The 23,475-nt window shown below is 38.2% G+C and overlaps 1 protein-coding gene across 2 annotated transcripts in view; it reads right to left on the bottom strand.

Annotated features, from left to right (window-relative positions):
* Positions 1–23,475, bottom strand: part of ZBBX (zinc finger B-box domain containing) — a 126,725-nt gene that overhangs the window by 80,886 nt on the left and 22,364 nt on the right. For both annotated transcript variants that reach the window (XM_027876075.1, XM_027876076.1), the window contains exons 6-8: positions 18,373–18,421; positions 15,198–15,307; positions 5,852–5,947 (exon numbers count right to left, since the gene is read on the bottom strand). In XM_027876075.1, the coding sequence (XP_027731876.1) occupies positions 5,852–5,947; positions 15,198–15,307; positions 18,373–18,421 (255 nt within the window). The remainder of the gene's footprint in view (positions 1–5,851; positions 5,948–15,197; positions 15,308–18,372; positions 18,422–23,475) is intronic.

The following is a 23,475-nucleotide window of genomic DNA, read 5'->3' as shown; positions in this document are numbered from 1 at the left end:
ATGTTATGTTATGTTATGTTATGTTATGTTATGTTATGTTATGTTATAAAAATACCTTACAGGATTGTTGTGGGGATCACAGGAAAATAACATTTGTAAAAAGCATTTAACACAGCGCCTAACATAGGGTAGCCACTATAGAAAGGCTTATTTCCCTCCCCCATATTCATTAATAAAGAACAGGAAAATTAACATTTCTCCCTCAGAATTATTAAATGCATTCATATCTAACTTTTATAGAAATATACAAAGTAAATTTCTAATTTCTGAAATAAGCATTTTTCTGCTAGTCCAGAGTCATTCCCCTCCAAATAGATTTTTACTTGAGACTACAGGGGTTCTTCATCTAGGATTTGTGACTTTTTTTACAAATATTTTCCTAACTTTATTTCAATATAATTTATTTCCTTTATAACCTCATGCATTTTATTTTATGCATTTGTCCATATAATTCTGAGAAGATATACATGGGCTTTCCCAGACTTCTAAAAAGGTGCATAATACAAAAATAAACAAACAAACAAACGAATGAATAAGAACTATTGACAAGTAACTCTCAATAAACCGAAACAACGGAACCCACATAATGACTGCAACAGTTCTCCAGAGGAGCTCCAGGGAAGAACAAGAAATGAATGATGAAATTCTGGAGCTGAATTCTCACCAACATGGAAGAACCAGTTGTTGTGGTGGAAATAATGGAAACCTTAAGAGAAGTGACCGGTCCACCTTACAAACTGTGATGGTGAAAGCGAGAAAAGCCAGGCACAGACCAACAGGTATCCTAGATTTAGGAATACAGAGGAAGGAAGTGTGGCTAGTTTGTCAGAAATAATCAACAATTTCACTTTTTTAACTTTTTTAAGCAATGGAATATTGCTGCTATTTCAAATTAAGACAACATTGTCCCATAAAGAGAAAAGAAAAAGAATATAAAGCTAATTAGTTAAAAAAAATACCATAAAATGTTTCAAATCATGTGATAGAATCAGGAGATTAATCTGCCAGATGTAAATTATAGAGGCACCTCAGTAACTCAGAATGGCTGGAGAAAGAGATGATCTGAGCAACGGAATTATCTATGTAACCAAAGTTGATCACTTGGAGCATCAAAACCTTTTTTTTTTCTGCTTCTATCTTTTCAAGAAGCTCTCCTAAAAATAGATGACATATATCGCTACCTTCACTCAATCAATGAGATATAGCCATGTCTTAGTTATCATTATAACCCTGAAACTTTAAAATTTGTATTAAAATAGCTTTCATGGCCATCACAAACAAATGGGAATGTCCATTTAGGTTCCATGGTGAATTATCAAAAGTGCAGACTATTTAAACTTTTTGCATTTTTAGTTTTTAGCAGCTTCCCCTGACCAGTAATTCTTTATTGACCTTCAGATTTCCTACTTTTCTGCTTGTCTAAACGTAGCATAATAAAGGCTAAAAATGAAAAGACAAACCTAGCAATTGCAACAGCAGCAGCCTGCACTGATCAAGAATGAGTTACAGATTCTAAAAATTGGGGACTTGAAAAAGGCAATATTGACCTTCATTATTACCATTCCTAGAAGGCAGCTAGGTGGCACAGTGGATGGAGAGTGGATAGAAACTCATCTTCCTGACTTCCAATCTGGCCTCAAAACTTTTTCCTAGCTGTGTGACCCTGGACAAGTCACTTAATCCTGTTTGCTTCAATTCTTCATCTGTAAAATGAGCAGGAGAAGGAAATGGCAAGCCACTCCAGTGTCTTTGCCTAGAAAACCCCAAATAGGGTCATGAAGAGCCAGACACGACTGCATTGACTCAACAACAAAATCGCCATTCCCTACAGAAATTTTGTCTAGTGTGAGAATCACCAGACAAAGAGCCCTATCAAACCCAGAAAACATCTGATCTCCTTGTCCAGGGGCCGCAAGGCCACGGGTAGCCTTCTAGGTCCTCAGATGCGGTCTTTTGATTGAGGCCAAGTTTTACAGAACAAATTTGCTCTGTGAAGTTTGGATTCAGTCAAAGGGCTGCCCTTGAGGACTTAGAGGGCCACATGTGGACTTAAGGCCACAAATTCTCCACCTTGTGACCTTGTCAATTGGAGAAAGACATGATAGCCGTGAATAACACCAGCTTAGGAAAACAGAATCTCATTTGTGAAACAGCGTAGAGAAAACTGACAAAGATTATGAGAAGTATTACTTTTCAAAACAATGAAAAGCAGTAGAAACAAAGACAAATCTACAGAAATCTTCACCTGGGGCCCAAATGAGCCACAAAACCCCCAGAATATTCATGGATGAAACTAGAAGGACAATAAATAGACATAAAATGGAGTAAATACATCAGTGTAGCCGTGTTCGTTCACTTTCGTCCTTGTAACCCAGCACCAACCAATATATCTAGAACATAATAAGCACTTAATAAATGTTTGTCAATTGACCTATTTTTTTCACATTTGGTGAAAGATGTTCCCCTGAATGAGAAGGGTAACACAATGCCCAGTGTCCTATACAAAATAATAGAACTGAAACTTAGAAAGACAACTTTGGAATAGTGGACTGACCAGTACCAGTATCTACTGAGGAAATTCATCCTGGAGATGACAGAATCTTTAAAGTACTGAATGATTACAGTTTTAAAGAAATGGTAGGGAAAGGATGATCTAAAAAAAATGGGAGGAAAAAGTCACAGATAAATATGAATATCCCAGAAAGAAAATCAGGAAAATATCCTGATCTATGTCCATATGCCTATTTTCTATTTTTTTAATAAAAGAGGGTTTTAATGATAATAGGAAGAGGTAGGTTTTTATAAATGATTCTCTACAGTAAACTTCATATTTACTGTAATAATTGACTAAAAGGTGGAGAATACAAGATCCCACTGGAATTACTGTGTGATGACCACAAACAAATCAGGCATTTGCCTCAGCAGAGTAAAGCTCAATCTTAAAGATTCTATTCCCCAACACGCATTTCTCTTATATATATCAAGGTCATACAAGATCATTTGATAAAAGCAACAAGAGATAACTTCCTTCAATAATCTCTCTGATTATTAATACCAAGAAAGGCAAACATATAAGAGATACATGTCCATCCAAGGTATTTGTTCACTTTCATGGGAGATATCTTGGATGAGGTTCAAATGTGATGCTAAAGATGCTGAGATTCACCAGATGCCCCTGCTTATGGATGATAGTGTTCTAATTACATCAATTCCGAGAAAACTACAGGGTCTTCTCTATAAAAAGCTGTGATTTTTCGAAAATGATCAGCCCAAAAATCTTATAGGAAAAATTAAATGGTTGGAGAATGCCCATTGTCAGGCTAGGACATGCAGCTGGAGGACCAGTTAGTACGTCAGTACATGCCTTTGGGGAAAGCACTGCAGATGGACTGTAGTTGAAGCCAGAATGGAACAGGAAGAAGCCAGCACATTGGATAGGGTTTGTGTGGGGCTTTCTAACTATCCCAAGCTGCTTCATGCGCAAAGACCCATCTTGCCAATGAAAATGTTCCTGCAGCGATAATCTATAATTACGAGTACTGAAACATCACATCCCTGAGGAATCCAACTAGGGGTTACTCAGAGGGCAATGGAGAAATGGATGGAGCCTAGAGCTTATTTCCAATAATGATTTAACTTTGAGAAGTAACTTAAAAGATATTGTCACGAAAGCATACGACAGAAGAAGGCTGGTGAGATGGTAAGGATGAGAGTTAACAGGGGGCTCCACTGATGCCCAAAAATTGTGAAGGCTTCCAGCATGGGCAGATGCTCCAGAGAGGGTCTATGAAAGAACAAGAAATGAATGAGAATCACATAGGAAGAGAGGCAGGGCTAGGGTGTGACTTTTACTCATAAAAGGAGCACGCATATCAAGAAGTTTGCAGATTCACTGGGGTACTAAATTAATATGATCTTTTGTATTTGCACAATACTTTAGTGCTCACAAAATGCTTTGCCCACGAGAACCCTGGTGGTACAAGTATCATTGTGCCCATTTTACAGGTAAGGAAACTGAATTCAAGATAAGTTAAATTACTTACCAAAGGCCATATACTGGAAAATATGAAAGCCATGATGCAAAGCCCTATTTTCTGAAACTAGATTGAGCATTTTTTTCCACTAGACCACCCTAAAGCTTAACAGGTTAACTCTTTTCAACTTGTTGAAAATGTTTAAAAATTAACAGACCTGGGCAACTAGGTGGCACAGTGTACTGGCCCTGGAGTCAGGAGGATCTGAGTTCAAATCCAGCCTCAGACACTTGACAATCCTAGGCAAGAGCACCAGTCTTGGATTCAGAAAGACCTGAGTTCAAATCTGGCCTCAGACACTTGACACTAGCTGTGTGACCCTGAGTAAGCCACTTTACTCCATTGCCTCACCAAAAAAATAAATAGATAAATAAATGAATGAATGAATGAATAAATAAACAAATAAAATAACAGACCCTATTGTTTCTTACCCTAGCAGGTGCAGCATGCTAGTCATGATCTGGCATTTCTTTGATTTGTAATCAAATACTCATTGCACTAGTGAAATATTACAGTCAACACATGTATAATCTGTATCAAGTTGCTTGCCTTTTCAATGAGGGTGGGTTGGGAGGGAGGGAGAAAATTTGTAACCCAAAGTTTTAAAAACACATATTAAAAAAAATTGTTTTCACATGCAACTGGGAAATAAGAAATACAGGAAATGAAGTATAGAAATGTATTGTGCCCTACAGGAAAATAGCAGGGGAAGGGAATAAGAGAAGGGGGGGGAGAGATAGAAGGGAGGGCAGATTAGGGGAAGGGGTATACAGAATGCATGCCATCTTGGGGTGGGGGGAGGGATGTGATGGGGAGAAAATTTGGAATTCAAAATCTTGTGGAAGTGAATGTTGAAAATAAAAAATAAATATTTTTGTAAAAATTTTAAAAAAAGAAATATTACAGTCAATTACAGCACCCTCTGTGATAGCAAAAAACCAGAAACCGAATTGATGCCCCAAAGATGTAATAGTTGAATAATTATGCTATAGGAACATAATGAAATATTATTGGGCTGGAAGCCATTATGATTAAGAGAAACTACAGTTAATTAATTAATTAATTACAGTTAAGAGAAACATGGAGAAAGGTGTATGATGTGACACAGAAAGAATAAAATAGAAAGAATAAATTATACAAGTATTGCAATAATATGAATGAAAGCACCTGAAATCTGATTAACTGTAATCAACAACCTTGGTCCCAGAAAATAGGATTACAGGCCCATTTTTCCCCCAGTAAATAAGACATGATTAGATATGGGTGCTTTGCTGGTTTATTTTACTTAACTGATTTTTTTGTTTGTTTGTTTTTTGTCCCAAAGGAAGATTTGATGTCAGGTGGTGAGGAGCATATTGGGAAATAACTGTCATGTTTGGAGAAATAAATCCACTTTAAAGAATTAAGTGGAAAAACAAGAAGTTAAGTGACAGGTTGATTTATGAAGAAAACGTCTTGAATAATGATTTTCAGCAAACATAAAAACAGGACAATGCATCAAAAATTAAATACAAACAATATCAATATGAAGACTGTCTATATTCATTTGTAGCCTCTATGGAATCAAACTATGGCTCATTTTTACCTAAAATTTCCAATCATTCCACCAAAAATGTAAAGCCTCATTCTAAAGCAAAAATTAACTGAAAAGTAGTATTTAGCATCCAATGAAATAATTTTAGTAGATACATGCAGATTATCTGTGGGAGTTTTGGAAATTAATTAAAAATACCCTGTCTTCTAGATAATGAAACATATGCTTTCAAATTTCTCACAAAGAAACAAAAACACATAGAAAGCATTTCAAAAATCCCAACCTGTAAAAGAGTCGTTCTATGGCGCTTTAGTGCCCCCTTCTGATGGATTCTAGCAAAGCAGGATGAACAATAATTTTCTCCACATTCAAGGCAAACCTTGGGGGAAAAAAACAGTAAAAGATACTTTTAAGACATGATCCTTAGTAAAATTTCACATAATCATTTCATTTTCTTCTTATTACTTCCCCGACATGCCAAGGTGGAGCTCACGATGGCATACTTAGCAGAAACTATAAAAACAATTCATTCAAGGTTTTTTTTTTCTTTTTTTGAAAACCTCCCTCAAGATCTATTCCACAAATTCTGTCAAGGCTGCAACGTGGAAGAGTTACACATATGAAATCACTCAGTGACCTGTGGTCTTTGCTCAGGAGCAGGGCAGGGTAAGACACACTCCGGCAGTGTTTGTGCAAAGGTGCCTCCCACAACATTAATGGGATCTCTCTGAGCTTGAGCTGTTGTTTTTCTGCAGTGTTTTGATCTCTTTGACTGGGTTTCCATACCATAGCTTTTTCCTAATTGAACTGTATTATTTAGTCAGTCAACAAACATTTATTAAATGCCTACTATGTGCTAAGTACTATGTTTTTGACTTTTACCAGTGGTCCTCAAAGTCACACCAAAGGATCTTCCAGACAGTCAAAAAATGTAAGGATGAAATTCGCCTTTGTCTGAGAGAGATTCCCAAGCCGCAAGAGAACGAGGTGAAAATAGGGTAGACAGTTTTACTCTGAGTATCTTCACTTAGACAAAGAGAGCGTACAAGGTGGCAGCCTTGACAGAATTTGCCACTAACACCATCAGTACCACTTTGAAGAAGAGCATGCCAACCTTGTGATGCCTACCCCTTATGTCTCTGACCAGACCTGGAGGGAAAGGGTGCTGACCACAGAGGTAAGGAGGGCATAGACAAGAGGGCAGAGTGGGAGGACCAAGACAGGAACTCTAATTGTGATATCCTATTTAACACTGTGTTTTTGCTCTGCTACAATCACGCAGACTCTACTGTGTGGCGTCTTCCATTACCCCTCTCCCCTGCATGGTGATAACAAGAGGCAGATGGCTCAGAACTGAGCACATCAAAAATCACTGGTTCAGGGTAGTATTTTTTGCAGGATCTGAGGCTTTTTGCTCTGAAAAAGTGGCTCACACGCAAAACTGTCTGAGAACAGTCCATAAGATCACAGATTTAGAGCTAAAAGGGAGCTTCTAAAGGCTATCTGGTCCAACCCCCTCATTTGATGGCTAAAGAAACTGAGCCCCAGAGAGGTAGGTTATCTAAGGAAAAAGTAGCAAAGCTCAGATTTGACCCAAAGTTCTCCAAATTAAACATAATGGGGTTTCCATTGGTATCCACACAATGTCAAGGGAACCGGAGGAGGGAGGCCCATGTTGGGTAGAAATCCTGTGGAAGATATAGACATTATACAGATAATATTATATATGACAAATATAATTATATAATATTTTAGAGAGAGAGAGAGAGAGAAACATAGGATGAGAAGGCATTGATGTAACTGATCTACATCATCAAAAACAAAGAGAAAGCCATCCAATAAGTTGACTGGCTCCTTCCTTCATGCATTTATGTAAAGAAGTGCATAAGAAGACACAGAAAAAGACCATGGGTCCTTCCATCTTCCCAGCTTTGGGGCCCCTTCTATATGTTGTGTCAGCCTATTAGAATGGGAACTACTTGAGAGTAAGGCCTATCCAGCTTTTTTCTTTGCATCCCCAGTGCTTAACACAGGACTTAGTACGATGAATGCTTCCTTAATAAAATATTTTTAATTCATTCATTACAGGAAGAATTGTGAGCTCCCCAAGTGGAGGAGGTAATCATACCAAGGAGATCACAAATTTATCAGACTCTTGGAGGGTTTTTTTTTAATTTTCATTCTATTTTTCTCCTTGAGAAGGAACCACTAGTGACCTCCTACCCCAATCCTTGACAAATCTACACATAGTTCGATATGTTAGGTGAGGTTGCTCCTAGTTTGTACAAACTGCCTCAGTTTTCACCCCTTATCCCCACTTCCCTATTTCAGGCCCTCACTTGCTCTCATCTGGATTATGCAAGAACTCCTAACTAGACTTCCTGACTCAAGTCTCTCCCCCTTCTGATCAGTCCTCCATACCTGCTAAGAACAGCTCATCCTTTACTTGTACCCTCAATCTCATCCACTCCTACCTTTCCCAGAAGTCTGCCCTCACTTTTACCCTGATTTTCTATCAACCGGTCCTTTCCTGTTGCCTATAAAAATACCCATGCTCCTCAGCCCTCACCCTTAAAAAAAAAAAAACCCCACTGATTCTATCATCCCTGCTGGTTATCTCTCCTCTCCTCAGCTAAATTCCCTGAGAATGGCATCCACACTGGGTCCCACCACTGCCTCTCCTCTGACTCTCTTCTAAATGTTCTGTAATCTGGCTTCTAGTCTTATCATCTAACTAAAACTGCTCTGTCCAAAGATAGCAATGATCTCTTAATTACTAAATCCAATGGTCTTTTCTCAAGCCTTACTGACCTCTCTTCTCTACTCTCTTCTCTAGGTTTTAAAATGGTTTTCCTTTTTCCACATTTCTCTCTCCTGGTTCTAATCCTTTCTGCCCAATTACCCCTCAGTCTCCTTTGCTGTTTCTTTACATCCATATCACACCTAGAAAACATGAGTGTCCCCCAACTCTCTTCCCTGGGTCCTCTTCTTTTTTCACTCTATACTATCTAACTTGGTAAGCTCATTAACTCTCATGGGTTCAATCATCGTATCTACGTAGATGAATCCTAGAGCTATCTAGCTTAATCTCTCTCCAGAACTACACTAGCTAATCAGCAACTATCTTTTGGACATCTTGATTGGATGGCGGCATCTCAAATTCATCATATCCAAAACAGAACTCATTATCTTTCCCAAAAAGATAATTTCCCACCCTTGGTACCAAATTCCCAGTAACCATCAAGGCCCCACCATTCTTCCAATTTTACCTTGGCTCATATCCCCTCCTGATTCCTTACTCTCACTCCACATGTCTAATCCATTGGCAAATCTTATCATTCCTACCATCACAATACCTCTCATAAACACCCACTTCTTTCTACTGACATCACCATCACACTGATTCAGGCCCCTCACCACCTCTTTTCTGGACTACGATAACTTTGTAATTGGTCTCCTTGTCACTCCAATCCATCCATCCACCCAGATACTAAAGTGATTTTCCTAAAATGTTAGTCTGACCAAGTCAGCCTCTTATTCTATGCATTCCAGCAGCTATTACTTCAAGAATAAAACATAAATTGTCTACTTTGGCATTTAAAAGTCTTAATAACCTGACCCCTTCCTGTATTTGCAGTCTTCTCATGCTTTACTCCCTTCCACATACTCCGTGAGCCAGCAGCACAAGTCTCCTTTCTCTTCTTCACCCCTAGCGCTCACTCTTCCATCATGGTGCCTTTGCTCTCTGTCTCCCATCCCAAGAATGCTTGCTCTTCATCCTCAACTCTCAGTTTCCCTGGCCTCCTTCAAGACTCAACTCACATCCCAGCTTCTGCAGAAAAAGATCCTACTTGCTGTGAATGCCTTTTGCTTTCCTCTCATATTACTCTTCTTTCATATATCTTGTCCATGTCTGGTCATTTACATTTTTTCTCCCCCATTAGAAAGTCAGTTCTTTGAAGACTGGGATTATTATGACCTCTCTTCCTATGGTGTGTTTAGTGCAGTAGCTGACACAAATAAATGCTTGTTGACTGACTTACAACAACCACATTAGGTCAGACCCTAGTCATTTCTTGCCTATGTTAATGACACAGCATCAAAGTCTCTTGTTCTTCAGTACATGATGCTGCCCAAGTGATTTTTCCTTAGCACAAAGCCGGGAATGTGATTCCCCTACTCAGTCATCTCCAGTGCCAACCTATTACCTCTAGGATCAAATATCAGCTCGCTCTCTCTCTCTCTCTCTTTCTCTCTCGACTCTTCACAACCTGGCCCCAACCAATCTTTCCAGTATATGACTCCCCTTCCTCATCTGTGATCCATTCAAGCTGGCCTTTTCTCTATTCCTCCCATACCACGCTCCATCTCCCCAACTTTGCCAGGGTTGTCTCTTAAATGCCTGAAATGCACTTTCCACTCACCTCATTCTCTTACCCCTCCCCTTCTTTCAAAATGAAGCCCAAGCACTACTTTGTACAGTAAGCCTTCCCTTATCTCCTCAACTGCTTAGTGCTGACCCTCACCGATGTGCTTGTGTTCATTGACTTTATTTTATATATACTTATGTATGTCCTTGTTCTCTTCCCAATTAGAAAGTAAGTAGGAATGGTTTCCTTCCTTGTACCTTCCATCCATGTGCTCATTCTACTCCAGGTTGCCCAGCAGACTCTATGATTGTCTAGCCTGTCTCAGAGAGCCTCCTTCTCAGCTCCCTTTTCAGCAGCTTCCTCTTGCTCCCCCCTTTCCCAGCTACTGGAGGGTATTTGTATCCCCAAGAGCTTAGCACATCAGGCACACAGTAAGTACTTAATAAATGCTTATTATTGACTTGATGCTTTTATTTTAGTAACAAATAAGTTTATTTTGCCTGTGAATGTGGGTAATGGGACTTAATGCATCGAGTCAAAAGAAGTTTCTTAAAAACAAGAGCTTTATCACAAAACAATCATGATGATGAAAGTCTCCTAATTATCCATTCAACAGAGCTCTAAGAACACTCATACATATTTCACAACTGAGTCTTTTACCTACTTCATCAAGACTTTCTGTCTCATTTTGATTTGAGAAAGGATTGTTACTGGTTGTTTAATTATTTGTTGAGAAGACTTCTGATCTAGCCTTTCTTTCTGTAGTATCACAAATCATCTTTCTCAGGCACCAGTTCAGATCAAAGAACTCCTTAAAAAAAACAAAACAAAAAACTCAACCATAGCTACGAAAGTATGTCTGCCATCTAATTAATGTTCCCAGCGATCACTTCAATCACTTGCAGATTCTTGAACAAGACCTTCAGCAGCTCCCATTCCTGCCTGATCTTCTCTCTCATCCTAGCCTGTCTCCTGTACGCCCTTTCATTCTGGTACACCCACTGCTGGTTGCCTGAATATACCTTGTGAAACATTTATTTCTTGCAAGCCAACAGAAAAATAATTTGTTCTAGGGACAATGTTTTTCTACTTCAATTCAGTTCATTCTAGAAAAATTTGTCCTTCCAATTCTGATCAAGTGTTATGGAATATCTCACAAACAGATGTTGCTGGCCTGACTTTTTTCTTAATAATAATAATGACAGACATCAACGCAGTGCTGTTTTTCATCATCATTTTACAGATAAGGGAATAAAAGCTTAGTCATGATGAGAACACTCATCTTCCTAAATTCAAATCCAGCCTCAGACACTTACTAGATGTGTGACCCTAGGCAAGTCACTTAATCCAATTTGCCTCAGTTTCCTCATCTGTAAAATGACCTAGAGAAGGAAATGGCAAACCACTCCTGTAGCTGGGCCAAGAAAACCCCAAATGGGTTCACGAAGAGTCAGACTTGACTGAACAACAATAACAACAACATGCCTTTTTGCATTAGTGCCAGTAAGGTCTAGGCACGCCATTAAAGCTGGCAACACCCTGATGCCCTACATGAGATCTGATAAATTTGCTCTGCCCGACATCACTCTGCTAGTCAACTACAGAAGTGTGACTAGAAGCTGGGGCTTCTAAATCTTAATGCAACCCTCTTTACCCTGAGGTAACATCTCTAGTCCATCCTTCACTCTTCCCACCCCTCACGTATTTATCATTTATTCATATTTTTTCTTCATAACCATGCTTGATTGTTATTTCTTATCCACAGGATCAGAAATTACTGCTCCATACCTTAGCATCCTTCTAGTCCACCCACTCCTTTGTAGACAAGAAATTGTCTCAGAGAAGTTATTAGCCCAAGGTCACAGTCAAGATTTGAACTCAGAACCTTTGACTTCAAATTCTGTAGTTTTTCCACTGCACCCCCTACTACTTTTTTGGGGTTTATGTGAGCCTTTTCAACCATCATATCAATTCCTTGAGATTAACTATCTTGAACATTCTCTCAACCTTCTTATAATGAATATAATGAAACAATTCTAAAACAAATTCCAGATAGTGGATGAAGAGCAGGCTGAATGAGGAAAATTTCAGATTTACAAAAGTTTTAACAAATCAAATTTATTTACTTTCAAAAGTAACTCAATGCATTCTGTCAAATTATTCTAGGTAAAATAATGCAATAACATAAATGCAATCAACAAACTAATAATTTAGATAGGACCAGATGTTTCTAAACTACTTGGTGGTGAGTCAAAACCATGTTTTGAAAATGTTCCTGAAATCGTATTTAAAACATTAACTTTCTGGGCAAACTTTTCAAAAAATAGAAAGGTAATTAAAGTTTGGCTTCTATATCAATAATAACAAATTCTAAATTATCAATCTAAATCTGTGGGACTTTGCTCTTTTCAAAAACTGTTGCTCCCTTTGTAATTTCAATGCATCAGGATGTCATTGTTGGGTCGCCAAGACCAAACAGTTCATGACTTGATGGCCAAACTGCTGTTGAAGAGTCTCTTTGTTGAAAAAAAAGCCTGTTGTTGATGATTATTAAAGTTTTAATAAATTTTTTTTTCAAATTTTCTTTGAATTTTCTCTCCTTCCTGTCTAAGCTCAATGAGTCAACCACTGCTACAGTTTCTTTCTTCATTATGTCTTTCACAGTTAGGCTCTCCTATCCATTCCACTATTACTACCCAAGCTAGGCCATAAGTAGTTCATTTTCTAAGCCCTTCAATAGCCTCTAAAATGGTTTCCCCTTCTAATCTCTTCCGACTCTAAATGACACAGGTGAAGTGGTATTAACCATCTTAACTCACTATTTTCATGACCAATACTTGTTACAAACACAGTAAAGTTCCAGCTCTTACTAATTCTACATTTCAAGCCCTCTATGATCTGGTCCTACTATATTATTTTCCAGTCATGATTTACTACCTCTAAAAAGTAGATTTCAATGAAACTAGCATGGTCTATTTACTGACTACCAAATATGGTTTTGTTTTGTTTTGTTTTTCTCATTAATGAATGTTCTGTCCCTCTTTCCTTTTACAAATAATCTCCAAGCATTTAATCATTCCCTAGGGGCCAATCACTATGTTATGCCCTCCATTCTCTCTATCTATCCAAATTCAGTTAATCCGTCTGATCTTAATCTAATAGTTCCTTCTGCTTCAGTTTCCCTTAATCACTGCAGTCCACAATAACTCCCTCCTATCATTAAATTATTAAAGCACTTTGTATCATTCATCTGGCATTGAATCATAGCTTTGCATCATTACTCATAACATTTTAGATGTGGCTGTCTTTTCCCCAACTAGACTACAAACTCACTGAGGGCAGAGAGGGCATATAGACATCTGAGAATACTTTTATGCACATGGTAGGTAATCAGTAGATATTATACTTGAAGAGAACTATAAAATTTACTGTAACCAGATCAGTGAAGCACTGTTTCTATTAACTATCTCTTGGCATATGGAAATAAAGCTTTTTCAATTTGTAGTGAGAGAATGAAGACCTGGTTCCCACACAACCTACTTGACAACAACAGTAATGTGTTAATTGTTAATAAGTTAAAATCAAGTACAACAATATGTCTGCCCTCTCATTAACACTTTATGGACCATAAAGGAATAACCTCTGGTAGAATTAAGAAAGCCGCAGGCCATCAGATGGCCAAAGATTGGCCCCTAAAAAAAGCCAACCAGCTCTGAAGGCATCTGAGGCAGGAAACAACTTTGAGGAACTTGATTTGGCAGCAGAGAAGTCTAGGAATTCAAGAGAAGTGAAGAGATGCATTGGGGTGAGGAACAAGCCCAGGGAGCCCAGTTCAAGGAACTGCTTAGCAAAGACCCCATTCCCACAGGGGAACATGAGAAGGAGAAGGAAAGAGACACTGGAGTCCTACAGAACTGGAGGCATCAGAGATCTTGGCCACAGGTCTTCTCCAGGTGTGTGCTTCCATACCAATGTCCTCTATATTTCTTCCCATTTTGCCCACAGCCTCTTCATTCTCTGGTCTTTGCCACCACGCCTCAGCAGCCTTCTGCTGCCAGCCCTGTGGCCCTCTTTTCCCACTGGTTCATTTCTCTTCTCATTTTGAGGAAGGCCCCAGACCAGGCTTGCTTCATTATAGGACTTCATCACCATGCCCCATTTATATGCTTTCCTTGCCGCCTCTCCTTCCACCTTGGCCCCTACAAGTTTTTCAGCCTCTTTTTATTTGGTGTTTTCCTTCATTAGAATGTAAGCTCTTCAAAGGCAGGAGATGTCTTTCTTTTCAGTTTTCTATTTGAATCCTTACTGCTTAGCACAGTGTCTGACCCATAATAAGCATTTAACATTTGTTGATATGACTTGATTTGATTTCTGCCATGTACATTTTGTGCAGCTGGAAAAGGATGCACCCCAGGTTTACAGGAGGGAAACATTTTACATTCTCTGCTCCTACTATATTATCACAGTAACTACCTTTTATTTGATCCAATTGTTCAAATCTGGCCTCAAACATTTACTAGAGGCCTGGGCAAGTCACTTAACCCTGTTTACCTCAGTTTCCTCAACTGTCAAATGAACTGGAGAAGGAAATGGCAAACCATACCAGTATCTCTGCCAAGAAAACCTCAAATGGGGTCATGAAGAGTAAGACATGACTGAAAACAACTCAACAGGAGTAGGCTGACTATTAAAGTAAAGCTCACCATCAGGGATTTGTGAATGCAAGTTGTATAAATACAGAACCATCAAAGATGCTTTGAAGCTACGGGAGTATCTGCTACCAGCAGACCCACTCTGCAAACCCATGAATGCCAACCGAGCTGGAGAGGTTAATCTAGAAGGGTTATCACATAGATGTAATAATATTTCACCAGTGCAATGATAAATGCATACCCAACAGCATATTTAGCTATCATGCAGGGGAATCAATGATGGCTATGCAGTCAGAGGACCTGGGTTCAAATCTCAGCTCTGTCATTTACTACCTGTATGTCCTCAGGCAAGTAATTTAATCTCTCAGAGTTACATTTTTCTCATGTAGAAATTGGAGGGAGAAGGTAGACTAAATGACCATCCCACTCTAAATCTAAGATGCCATAAATTGAATTGAAATAGAAACATTTTGAACTTCCAGCAATAAAACTTAAAATTCTACTCAGTAACTATAACAAACATTCTTTAAAAAGATATGTATATCATACTATTTGAATAAGAAACTCATTTTAACTAATTTTAAGCATATATCAGAAAGGTACTTACGAGCAATGCAAACTTGTTCTCACATTGTCCACAAATCTTCCCCTTTCCTTTTGTTTTCTCCTGGGTAGAAATGTTTGTCACTTTATAGTTAAGTGATTGTTTTACTGCTTCTAAAAGAAAGAAAATTTTAAATTAGTTAAATCATTGTAAATGATTTTTTTCACTTATTGATGAAGTAAATTAGAATGTATTTTCCTAATTCTGTAACAGCTATTATTTTTAATTCCAGTTCACACAGTGTTATATTATGATTAACCTTTTCTCCACTCAGCAACCACATATATCTTTATATATTTATGTACCCAAATCTCTCAACAGATTCAATGGACCAAAGGAGTCTATATTGAAGCAAAAATGTATTGAATCATAGATTCTTTTTCACTTTCAATATTTCATCAAAATCATCTCTATGCTAAACTATCCTGTAATTTTACAGTTTTAGTTTCCAAAAGATCTCAACTATTCTGAATCAAAATAAAATGTACAGCTGTAAATATATGCATATGTACATACACACACATGTACATATAATTATGTACATGTGTATATGTGTGTATATGTATGATAGATATGAGAAATCTCCTTAGGGACATACAATACCTTTGTATCAAATGTTTTCAAAGAATGGTTGTTACCTGCTTTGTGATAGTAACTTAGAAACCTGTTTGAGTAAGCCACAAGGCAGGATGCCAGCTGAATATGGGACATGACAACCCACCCAAAGAGAGCCCAAGGAGATTTCTTAAATATCAAAGAGGGGCAGGGAACTAGGTGGCACAGTGGATAGAGCTCTGGCCTTGGAGTCAGGAGGACCTAAGTTCAAATCCAACCTTGACACTTACTAGCTGTGTGACCCTGGGCAAGTCACTTGACCCTGATTGCCAAGTCAAAAGAAAAAAAATATATATATATATATATATATATATATCAAAGTATATATAGTATATATCTATATCAAAGTGTATATCTATATATTTATATCTATATCTATCTATAGATATAAAGATATAGATATAGATATAGATCTCAAAGAGGGGCAGAACATTCAAGGAGAACAGTAGCTGAGGAGAGACATGAAGCAAAGGAAGTGGGAAAAAGTCTAGTCTCTGCGTCGCTTGGCAAGGAAGCCTCCCTGTGCCCCGAGGACTCCATGGGGCTCAAGCCAAGGACTCTCTCTTCTGAGAGCTCAGGAGCTCAGGGGTTCAGTCTATGGCTCTCAACTCAACGCCTGTGATTAAAAGCACCTAAACTTGGCATTTCTATAAGCTGTTTATGGGTTTTGCATTCAACCGTTTTTTACTGCAATAAAACCAAGTTTTCTTTAGCGTCAGTATGAAGAATATGAAATATTTGATTTATGCATCAGCCAGAATGCTTGCTTGTGAGATATTGGTACCAATCTTTCTACTTGTTTAATAGAGGAATTTACCCAGATCTGTGGGTAAGAAATTGAACCAAAGAAATTAAAAATATCCCCCCCAAAAGAAAAGTTAGGATATATCACTTAGAATTCTGACCCAAGGGCTAGAAGTATAATAAAAAAATACGCTAAACTTAGAAAAAAATGAGATCAGAACTGACTTGATTTTCTGAGGAGTTTCTATAAACTCATAAAGATCTCTTTGGTTTTCATTATTATTAAAAAGCAGTTTGCTAGTATCCCTTTAGTTTCCATTAATTAAAGAATATACTACATTTTTAGGCTTCTAAACTAACTTTCAATTGCCCAATGTTTTTAAAAGAATGTCAAGAATCTTGACGTGAAAAAAATCTACTTTTATAAAGATAGGGGAAAGTCATAATATCATTAATGTACTCCCCAAACAGGCAGATTCTAATCTTATTTCTTACAAAATACTTGAAGTAAAATGAATGAAACCTACTTTCAAACGTGATATTTTTTTAAGTTACCATGTTATTGTTTTTGATTTTATTTTTAGTTTGAACCAGCAACATGGAGCAATTCTGGCCATTTTAGGATTGATTTTGGAATAAAGGGTCTCATTAAAAGCCAGTGGCAGCAACATGTAATAGGAAGAGTATAAGGCCACAGTCAACACAAGTTCTGAATTACATACCTAGCCACGTGATTTAGTCCCTACCACTTTACTGATTTGATCCTCTTTTTATCTGTAAAATGGGACAATAATATGTGCTCTCTTCCACTGAATCTCCACCACAATCCCTCACTGTGGCCTAGAGAGCTCTAAAAAGCTTTGCTATAGATCTGAAATGTCTGTATGGTCCCACCAAGCAGCAGGAAGGATGTTCCATGAATATAGACTGTATGTCCATGATCCAAAGGCCAGTTTAGCTGAGTTTCAAAAGCCTCATCACGAGAAGGTGATGAATTATCTTGGCCTCAACAACCAAGAAGACCATCCCCTACATCACACACAGAAGGGTTGTGGGGGAACATCTGTACCAATGAAATCCCAACTCCAGAAAGTAGAAAACATGTACTAGCAACCTCAGTGGATTAGAGGGTCACAAAATAGTGACAGCAGCACACATTTATATCACACAGAAATGTTTACAGTATACTTTAGCCACGGCAACCCTGTGGAGGAGGTAGTTTGACCATTATTGTCACCATATTTAAGATGAGGAAATCGAGTTTCGGAAAATATTGACAATATTTCCTTTTTGATTTCCACATCTGACTCTCGGTGAATCACATGGTCTCTCTGTGGGTACACAGAAACAGCATCAGTCTTTCTCTATAAATGAAAAGCAAGGTGCATGTGGGGCTGTTGTGTGTGGGTAGGTGTGGGTGTGGGTATGAGTGGGTATGGTATAGGCTTATGATTACATCAGCATAGGGAACATCTAGCATGGTAACTCTCTTTGTGATGTAAATCAGCAACTTGCCTACAATTTATAATCTCAAAATGACTCAAAACGAGAAGTGAAATGACTTGACCATGGTCACTCAGCCAGAAGGTAGCTAAAAAAACAACTAGAATCCAGGCCTTCCTGACACCAAGGTCAGCACTCATGGTCAGCCACTAAAATACATTTTCTCTCCAGAAATATAAATATTTTAATATAGTATTATTGTTGTTCTTAATTAAGGACATAATTAAGGACCACCACCGAATCATATGTGGAAATTAAAAAGGAAACATTTTATACTTTTTTTTTTAGTTCAAAAAAGTGATATTAAAATATTTACCTTGAACTTGATCCTTCAGGATTTTTAATTTCGCTTTTCCTGGAGATATCTGCATTAATGAAACGTGCTCTTACCATATTATTGAAGAATACATAAGGCTTATTTCAAGAAAACTAACATTAATATTGTTACTAAAAACAAGCATTAAAGATATCTAACATTTTAGAATAGTTTGAATGGAAAGTTTTCCTGTTGAAACATAATAATATAAAAACCAATGTTTTATAATTAGTCATTTCCAATTTAAAGGAAAAGATACATAAAAAAAATTTGGAAAGAATTTTTAAGAATCATTATTTAGAATTCTAACAACAACAAATTGAAACTGTCTCCTATAAAAAAGTTTTAGGCACATATTCAAATGCTATACAGTAACTTCTCATTGTGTCCATTATTTTTGAATCTGATTCTAAGGGATGTTCCGTGGTATAGGGACTTGAGAGTCAGGGTCACTGGCCCGGGGTTCTAGTCCTATTTATGCTATTAATTGACTGTGTGACCTTGAGTGAGTTGCTTTTCCTTAGGTTCTTCATCTGAAAAGTAAGGAGGTTTGAGGATTTCAAAGGTCTGTTCCAGCTCTAAAAGTCCAAATTCTATGATTCTGTTTTTGCGAATTGAGTTACTCGAAATATACTCTATGTACATGAGTATATATGCTCCTAACTCTCTTACTCCAAAGACAAGTGTCCTGCTAGACCAAGAAATGTAGTTACTCCGCATGAAACTGAGAAAGATGTATATGTGTGTGTACAAATACACGTATAGATTTGTGTGTATATGTGCATATATACATAAAACTATAGAAATCAGTCTTTGTCAATCTGGTGTCTATGATACCTTAGTATAGTAAATTTTTACATTTCCTAACACGTTTTTAGGCTTTCAAATGTCTTTCCCAAGGTTCAGCCATTGCAACTTTCCAAATTCTTCATATTGCCTGACCAAAAGATTTAAGGTTAGGCAATAAGTGAAACGAAAAGCGGTGGGGGTGGAGAGACTTCAAAATGAGCCTAGAGAGTATTTAAGATTCAAAGAGCCTAAGATAGTAATAAGAGAATTGTATGTGTGATAACTTAGCCGAACTGGCTGCACAGGGAGTCATCTTATTTAAATTCATTTCTGAAGAAAACATATAAGCAAATCAGATAATCTGCCCACAAATTTATTTTATGTCTAATGATCAATTTTCACTTTGCATACTCAGTTGCTCAACTTATACATGTAAATATAAGAATAATGGATGCCTGTATTTCCTACATATTTATCAACTTTGGTCTCCTCCTTTGCAAATATGACCCTATTTTTTTTCTCAAAGACGTCAGCAATTTTGCTTCAGAAAGGGAATTCAATGTCCATCATTCCTGAAGTCTCAACTACTAAGATTCTATGAAGCCATGCCAAGACCCCAGGAATAGCCTCCCCATCCAGGTAAACAAAGAAGCCCGAGGGAAACTGAAAACCTCCTGAGTCAGCCTGTCAGAGAAAGACCAGCAGTAATGGCCCAAAGCCCCTTCGCTGTTGGCAGAGGGTATGAACATCAACTAGCTGCCAGGTCCCCAAGAGACTTCTCCTCCCCCCACAGTCCCCAGGTCCAGGTTCTTAAATCCCCTCCCCCAATACCTAATGTCCTGCTAGACCCAGGTAACAACCCTATAAAAACCTACCTGACTGGTGAAGGGTTAGGAGAGGAGGGGGAGGTTGCTCCGTTCCCTCTGAGGCACCAGTAGAATTCTAATCAGGATCAATTCCACCTGGGATCTCAGAGGATCCGACCTGTTTCCACCATCACCCCTGACTGACCTTCTTGTTGTAAGTAGGGCCCCTCAATAAAACCGGCTTCTTTCCTGTCTTGTTGTGGCTTCAAGTGTCTACTTGTACTAGACCCTGGCATCTTGAACCTTTCTAAGTGTGCATTAAGCAATCCATCACACAAAAGCTAAAAAGGAGAAAAACACCAGTCCTGAAAAATCACATTTTGATTTAAAAACTACTATTGGTGATATAAATTATTAGGTAGATAGCCGGAGTTAACACACCTACCTGGGGTGTGGTCAAATCATTTGGTTTGGACATTTTAATGCTAGGTCAGGAAATCTGAACAAACTGAGTAAACAGATACAAGTATAGATAAATAGATTGTTTCTACAATTCTATACTTTGTTTTTTTGTACCAGATAGCGACAGTCAAAAGTTTCTTCAAAATACACAAAAAGCAGAGAAAACAACTTAAAATGAAGATACTGATTGCTTTTCTTCAAGAAATACACATGCACCTTGTGGGGCTGTATCCCAAAGAGATCACACAAATGGGAAAAGAACCCACATGTACAAAAATATTTATAGCAGCTCTTTCTGTGGTGACAAAGAATTGGAAGTTGAAAGGATGCCCATCAATTGGGGAATGGCTGAACAAGTTGTGGTATATGAATGTAATGGAATACTATTGTGCTATAAGAAATGATGAGCAAGCAGACTTCAGAAAAACCTGGAAAGACTTGTACGGACTGATGCTGAGTAAAAAGCAGGAGAACGTTGTACACAGTAACAGCCACATTGTGCAATGACTAGCTTCGATAGACTTAGCTCTTCTCAGCAAGGCAAGGATCTAAGACATCTCCAAAGATCTCATGATGGAAAATGCTATCCACATCCAAAGAAAGAACTATGGAGTTTGAATGCAGATCGAAGCACACTATTTGCTATTTTTTTTCTTCTGTTTTGTTTTGTTTCTTCTTTCTAGTGGTTCCTCCTATTGGTTCTAATTCTTCCTTACAACATCACTAATGTGAAAATATGTTTAATGTGAAAGTATATGTATAGCCTATATTAGATTGTGTGCCATCTTAGTGAGGGAGGGGGAGAAAAATTTAAAACTCAAAAGCTTATGGAAGTGATTGTTGATAAATCAAAATAAACTAATAAAAAAAAAGAAATATACATGCACTTCAGTTTGATTTTCACCCTAATCTCTACTTCTATATCAGTGTTTTCCTTTAATATACAGTCAGCACAGTGCCTCAGGGAATGGTCCCCTGACCAGGCCATCATTCTGGCCAGGGCAGCAGAGCACTCACACTAGAAATGGTGAGAGAATTCCCTCCCCCTCCAGCCAGAGGACACCTGCAAGGGCCCCTCGCACAGGGACATTCCGACAAGAATTTGTTGTGGTTCAGTTGAGTCTGACTCTCCATGACCCCACTTGAGGTTTTTTTGGCACAGATACTGTAGTGGTTTGCCATTTCCTTCTCCAGCTCACTTTACAGATGAGGAAACTGAGGTAAACAGGGTTAATGACTTCTCCAGAGTTATACAGCTAGAAAGTATCTGAGGCCTGATTTGAACTCAGGTCTTCCTGACTCCAGGGCCAGCACTCTACCCACTGTATCACCTAGCAGCCCTCCCACAAGAATCTTGAGTTTAATCAAACTTTAAGCTTCCCTTAACAAAACCGCTGTCTATCTTTTTCCTTTCCTCTGCCACTTGCATGTTTCTGTCAGTCAATCAACCTATTTATTTATTAAGCACTGTGCTAGGCACAGTGTTAAGTGTTAGGAATACAAAAAGAGGCAAAAGGTAGTCCCTACTCTCAAGGAGCTCACTATCTAATGCAGTGGTGGGGAACCTGGGGCCTCAAGGCCCTGATCTAATGGTTTCTCTAACTCATCTCCCAGCCTCCTGCTTTCTACACCCCAGGACACTGTGTGATACACACTCTCACTCTTCCCACCTCCTCCTTGCTTTTCCCATACCTCACCTTTATCCATTTCAGTCTTTTGTATTCCAATTATTCCAGATTAACAACTTCCTTCCACTATATGCTATGGAACCTTTGTCCTAATGTGAGCAAACTTCCCCAAAATGAGAATTAACCAAAAGTTGGACGGGCCTGCTGCCTGAAGGACTAGTGAGTTTCTGAGAGAGAGACAGAGACAAAGAGAGAGAGAGATAGAGAGAGCAGAGACAGAGACAAAGACAGAGAAAGATAGAGGCAAAGAGAGAGATAGAGAGCAGAGACAGAGACAAAGAGAGAGATAGAGAGAGCTGAGACAGAGAGAGAGAGAAAGAGAGGTCTTCAAGCAACAGAGTTAACCAAAAGTTGGATGGCCCTGTTGCCTGAAAGAGTAGTGAGTTTTTGAGAGAGAGACAGAGACAAATAGAGATAGAGAGAGACAGAGACAAAGAGATAGATACAGAGAGCAGAGACAGAGAGAGAGAGAGAGAGGGAGAGAGAGAGAGAGAGAGAGAGAGAGAGAGAGAGAGAGAGAGAGAGAAACAGACAAAGGCAGAGAGGTCTTCAAGCAAGAGAGTTAACCAAAACTTGGATGGGCCTGTTGCCTGAAAGAGTAGTGAATTTCTGAGAGAGAGACAGAGACAAAGAGAGAGACACAGAGACAGAGAAAGAGAGAGAGACAGAGACAAAGAGGTCTTCAAGCAAAAATTGGAAGACCTCTCAAATTCTACCTTGTAGAAAAGATTCCCATTTAGGGAAAAGTTGGCCTAGGTAACCTCTGAGGTCTCTTCTAATTCTGATATTTTGTCCTTTTGAAATGAGTCATTTTCCCCACCAACCCTCCTTCTGACTTTCTTCTTTCTTCTAAGGGACTGCCACTATTACTTCATTTACTGAGGCTTGAAACCTGAAAGCAAACTTTGACTTCCTCCTGTCCTTTAACACAATGGTACCGAGTTATGGTCCATAAGCAACTCTTATCAATTCCCGATTCCCAATAATACAATGTTATAAGAATCAGGAATTGATAAAAACAAATCTTGAATTTATTTAAAATTATTTGTGATATGACCATGAAATTTAAAAAATAAGAGAAATTCACAAATATTTCTTTTATTTTTAATACACAAAAGCAACATATTACCATTCTAATAGAATTTATACTCATGTAAAAATTTATAGAATTATTCTATAGATTCCAAAAAAAAATTCCATAGAAATAGAAATTTCTACTCATGTAGAAATACTCAGAAAGAGAAGGTTGAAAACGTTTAATATTTGTCATACCAATGGCAAAAGCTTTACCTTTTATATACAACATCTAATAAAACATGACTTCACTTGCTTTAATCCAGGGCTGAACCTTCCCCAGA

This window comes from Vombatus ursinus, unplaced genomic scaffold (genome assembly GCF_900497805.2).
Source record: "Vombatus ursinus unplaced genomic scaffold, bare-nosed wombat genome assembly UNPS02014810.1, whole genome shotgun sequence".
NCBI lineage: Eukaryota > Metazoa > Chordata > Mammalia > Diprotodontia > Vombatidae > Vombatus > Vombatus ursinus.
The sequence above is the reverse complement of the archived record's forward strand: the minus strand, read 5'-3'. Positions and strand labels throughout refer to the sequence as shown.